General features: G+C 62.7%; 1 protein-coding gene across 1 annotated transcript; it reads left to right on the forward strand.

Moving 5' to 3' along the window:
- Window positions 1-239: 239 nt before the first annotated feature.
- On the forward strand, window positions 240-4,347 carry OTUD7A (OTU deubiquitinase 7A). Its single transcript, XM_057720736.1, is given in 10 exon segments — window positions 240-588; window positions 1,335-1,450; window positions 1,618-1,718; window positions 3,031-3,111; window positions 3,113-3,281; window positions 3,283-3,894; window positions 3,897-4,007; window positions 4,009-4,096; window positions 4,099-4,192; window positions 4,194-4,347. Coding segments are annotated over 10 exon segments (1,875 nt in total).
- Window positions 4,348-4,809: the final 462 nt, after the last annotated feature.

The raw sequence follows: 4,809 nt of genomic DNA on the forward strand, positions 1-4,809 counted from the left end.
TGCTCAATCAGGACAGGAGAGAGGCGCTCCAGGGGCAAGGATAAGCCTGAAACAGGGCCGCCCCCGCCCACGATTTGTCAGCTCCTAGCCCAATTCCCCATCTAGAAGGTGGCCCGGCCACACCTGCCTCCTGAGCTGGTTGGACAGCAGAAGTGAGAGCCCCTGGTGGAGGCCCCAGCAGGGTCTGAGTGAAGGTGCACCAGGTCCTGCACCCACGTGTACCATCCCCAGCAGCACTTATGGAAACACCCAATTCTCCCTCCAGCAGCCACTGGCACAGATCCCAGCAGCCTGGCTCCAGTAAACAAGCTGCTGGCCTGGCCGAGCCCCAGGCTGTGCTGCTCTGCTGGGGCCTGATGCTCAGATGGGGCCTGCAGGGGAGCTTCGTGCAGCCCCTACACAAGGCTGATGTTCAGAGGGCAGAAATAGGGGGTGGCCGTCTCTCTATTCTCTCTGCCTCTGACAACAAGAGTCAGCACGTCACCGGGGAGTTGATCCCACCAGCCCCAGAAGCTCCAAGCTCCCAGCAGATCCCAGACAAACCTGTAAACACCTGCCTCCACCCCAGCCTTGCTGAGGTGGGCCCAGGTTCCCTGGGGCGGGTGTGTGTTTTGATGAATCAATCCCTTGGTGCAGTGAGGGTCCCATCTCTCATCACTGCCTTCTCCACCTACACGTTCCCTCCTTGGAAGGCTCACTGGTCCACCCTAGAAAGATTTGCCAAAGCTCCTGCTGTTCATCATTAGGGCGCTATCACCACCTGACAGCATGAGCTGTATATCACCTGTTTATCCTGTCCCTGGTACAGGATGTGAGCTCCCTGTGGCAAGGGCCGCCGGGTCCGTGGGTCCCACACCAACACAGACTTGTTGAATGAACTCTGAAAGCGCAGATGGGCGGGCAGCCCTCACTCCCCTTCTCTGGAAGGAGATGGGTGGGGCTGGCCCCAAGCCCTCTCCCAGGTGACCTTGCTGGGTGCACTGTCTGGCCTGAGTCCTTCCTCAGAAATGGCAGAAGCAGTAATAGCTTTTTTTTATTGTCTACTGCCCACGGAGGGCACCTGCGTTTTGACCCATGTCAAGGCCAGATCATGTCTCCAACTGCTCTTCAGCGTCCACAATAAAGAGGAGTTTGTTTATACTATGAGTGGTGGTTTTGAAACCTCCTGGACTTAACACTCCTGCTGGCACGGAGGTCCTGTGTACACTCCTGTTCGGTTTCCCTAATCACGGAGACACCTGGTCTCGATGGCCCCTTCCTGTCCTCCCTGGGGGTTCTAGCCTCCCATCCCGCCCTGGGCCAACTGGCATGGCTCTCTCTCTTTTGCATTCCAGCCGAGAGCCCCCTGACGGATTCGCAGCACAAGCTGCTGCCTCTGCACTTCGCGGTGGACCCCGGGAAGGACAGGGAGGGGGGAAAAGACGCCAACGATAACGCCCCGGCTGGCCCAGTAAAACCCTACGCTGTACCCCCTCCCCCAGCGCCTACGGGGCGGCGGGCTGTCGCCGGGCTTTCCGGGGGAGGGGCTGGGCGCGGCGCCCCTGCTCCTCGAGGATGGCTGGCGAGCCTGCCTGCGGGTGGGGTGCGCGCAGGCGAGCTGGGGCGCGTCTCACTCAGTGTTCCCGTCTCGCTAGCCTGATCTTGCCGCTAGAAGCCAAGCTAAACCTTCTGCACAGCTACATGAATGTGACGGGGATCTGGATCCCCCTCGAGACCCGGCTGAGCCTGACGCGCGCCAGGAGGGACCGGCAGGCGCGCTCGGCTCGGAGAGGGCAGGCGTGGTGGGTCCTCCCCCAGGCGGGGCCGCCCCGCGCCGCGTTCCAGCCCTGCCCGCGGTCCCCGCCGCCCCGGATCCCGGGCTGGAACACGTGCCTGTGTGCGCGTGTGCCGGCGAGTCTAGACGTAGGCGCGCGCTCCAGCTAGGGGAGTTTTTGTCCCCTTATTTTCTCCAGAAGGAGAGGAATAAACACGCCCACTCAGAAAACAAACCGTAGGCAAGTCACAACACAAAACTCTCTGCCGAGATCGGAACACGATGTGCTGCCACGGAGCGGAATTAATTATAAAACTTTGTGTGGGTCCTTGGAAAAGGCAGGGAACCGATGGAGTAATTCCTCGGCACCCCCTTCCTCTCTTCTCTTCCCTCCTTCTCTCGCCTCCGGGAAGGGAAGGCAGTGAGATAGGGGTTTGGTGCCCACTTGGCCCCCTCCTCCAGGGAGGACCCACGCTGGTCCTTCCTCCAGATGCTAAGAGGTATTTGCTCTAAGTATCTGGCTGATTATTATTATTATTATTATTATTAATCTCAGTGGTAAACTCCCAGGAAAGGGGATTTTTTTTTTTTTAAAAGGCTTACAAATAATTGGTCCTCCCCAGACATCAGTTTATTTAACCATAAAGTGGGGCCCCTAAGGAGTTTTTTTTTGTCTCACAGGCTCAGTAGTTGTGCCTTGCAGGCTCAGTAGTTGTGGCTCATGGGCCCAGTTGCTCCGCAGCATGTGGGATCCTCCCGGACCAGGGATCGAACCCGTGTCCCCCGCATTGGCGGGCAGATTCCCAACCACTGCACCACCAGGGAGGCCCCTAACGAATATTTTTAAGTGACATGAGGGCAGCAAGGAGAGCAGTGCCCGGCACAGAGTCAGTACCCAGAACAAGCTGGCTTTGCCCGGGGGTGCTTTCGTATTTCAGCCTTTACGGGTATCTAATCTTCACAGGGCTCCCTGAGGCAGGTCCCGATACCCCATGTTACTGATAGCACAAGTGACAGCCGGTGGCAGTCTGGCTCCAGAGTCTAGCTGCCTGGAGTATGTCATGACGTGGCTCTGGGTGTTCTTTTTTAGCCCCCGTGAGGGGTGTGAAGGCAGCAGCTCTAGATCGAGACCAAGAGACTCTCGGGCTGAGACACAGCTCTGGTTGGGGACAGTGAGGCCGGAGGCAACACCTCGGGGGCGGGGCCTGCCTCCATCAGCCGCGTGGGGACAGCTGGTCTCTAACCTCCTCCCTTCCCTGCCCTCCGTCTCCCCCGCAGGCCCCTCTGGCACAGCCGGAGTCCCCGACGGTCTCGGCGAGGGAGGAAGTGCATTCCCTGGCCGACTCGCTGGACTGGGACGTGCAGCAACTCCAACAGCAAGATCGGCAAGGTCAAGGGCAAGACCCGCGCGGACTCCGTGGCCAGCAAGCTGGGCAGCTTCAGCAAGACGCTGGACATCAAGCTGAAGAACATGGGCGGCCCGGTACACGGCCACGTGAGCCGCGCCAACCCCGCCAACAGCAAGCACTGATACAGCGCCCCAGCGCGGCAAGAAGGCCAAGGTGCGCAAGGGCAGCAAGCAGGAGTCGGGCGCCCCGGCCAGCACTTCGCCCTCGGAGAAGACCACGCCGTCGCCCACGGACAAGGCGGCAGGCGCGTCGCCGGTCGACAAGGATGGCGGGCCGCGCGGCGACGCCTGGAAGTGCAGCACGGACATGAAGCTGAGCCTCAACATCCTGCGCGCCGCCATGCAGGGCGAGCGCAAGCTCATTTTCGCCGGCCTGCTGCTCACCAGCCACCGGCACCAGTTCCACGAGGAGATTATCGGCTACTAGCTGACCAGCGCGCAGCAGCGCTTCAGCTCGGGGCAGGAGCAGCCGCGCCGCGCCGCCCCCGCCGCCGTCTCCACGGCCAAGCGGCCGCCGCGCAGGCCGGAGGCCGAGGGCACGCGAGGCCCCGAGCGCGCCTCGCCGGCTCCGCTGGCCGAGCCGCCCACGCAGCTGGTGCTCAAGCTCAAGGAGCGCCCGATCCCCGGGCCGGCGGAGGGGGTGCGGGCGGCGACGCGCGGCGCGGCCTCCGGGTCCCAGCGGCGGCGGGGGCAGCGGCGCGGGGACGCCAGCGGACCGGCCCCCGGGCGTAGCCGCCCCCGGCGCCGGGGTGCCAGGGCGTCATCCACGTGGAGGCGGCGGGCGCGCGGGATGAGGCGTGCGCCCCAGCCGTGGGCGCGCTGCGGCCGTGCGCCACGTACCCGCAAGCAGAACCGCTCGTTTTCTTTGCAGAGCCACAGCCCAGCGCGCGCCGCCGCCTTGCGCACGATCCACACGGTCGAGTCCGTGGCGCGCGCCTCCCGGGAGCCTTGCGAAGCGCGGCAGGGGCCCCGGGCGCGGCCGAACCCAAATCGCAAATCTACACCAACGGCTTCGGCGCGGTGCGCCACGGCCGCGCGCTCAAATGGTGAAGGCGGCGGGGAAGGCCCGGGCGCGGGGGCGGCGCAACGGCACTGCCAGCGCGGGAACTGCGCGTTCTACGGGGCGCACCGCGGCCGAGCACTACCACTGTGCCGCTACCGTGGGGTGCGCGCGGCCCGGCCCTGAGCGCGCGCCGCGGCCCTGCCTGCCCGGCTGTCCTCTCCGCACTGTCGGTGTGTCCTCCGCGCCCTGGTCCACCGGGAGGCCGGCCATCCTCTGTCCGTGCTGGGTGCGTGTTTGGCCACACGCTGCTAATGGTGCCTGAACCTACACTGACACTGATGCCACTCAGGTAGTAGACGGATAGGAAACAGTCATACTGTTGAAAGGGGGTGTGCTAGCTAGCATCTGCGTCGTACCTGTGGAAACTCAACAGCCGTTGCCAAGAGTATTTTTGTTCTTCGATAAGAGCAATGAAGAAATTTGCAGCCCTTTGTTTTTATTTTTTAATTAATTAACTAATTATTTTGGCTTCCCCCCGCCCCGAGCCGGCAACTGACCTCTTCCATGTAGCGGTCATCTGCGTGCGGTCAGTGCCACCCAGGGTTTTGAAGCAAGAGCGCGGCCCCAGGACCAAGGTGGCGGCTC

Source organism: Hippopotamus amphibius, chromosome 2 (assembly GCF_030028045.1).
Source record: "Hippopotamus amphibius kiboko isolate mHipAmp2 chromosome 2, mHipAmp2.hap2, whole genome shotgun sequence".
NCBI lineage: Eukaryota > Metazoa > Chordata > Mammalia > Artiodactyla > Hippopotamidae > Hippopotamus > Hippopotamus amphibius.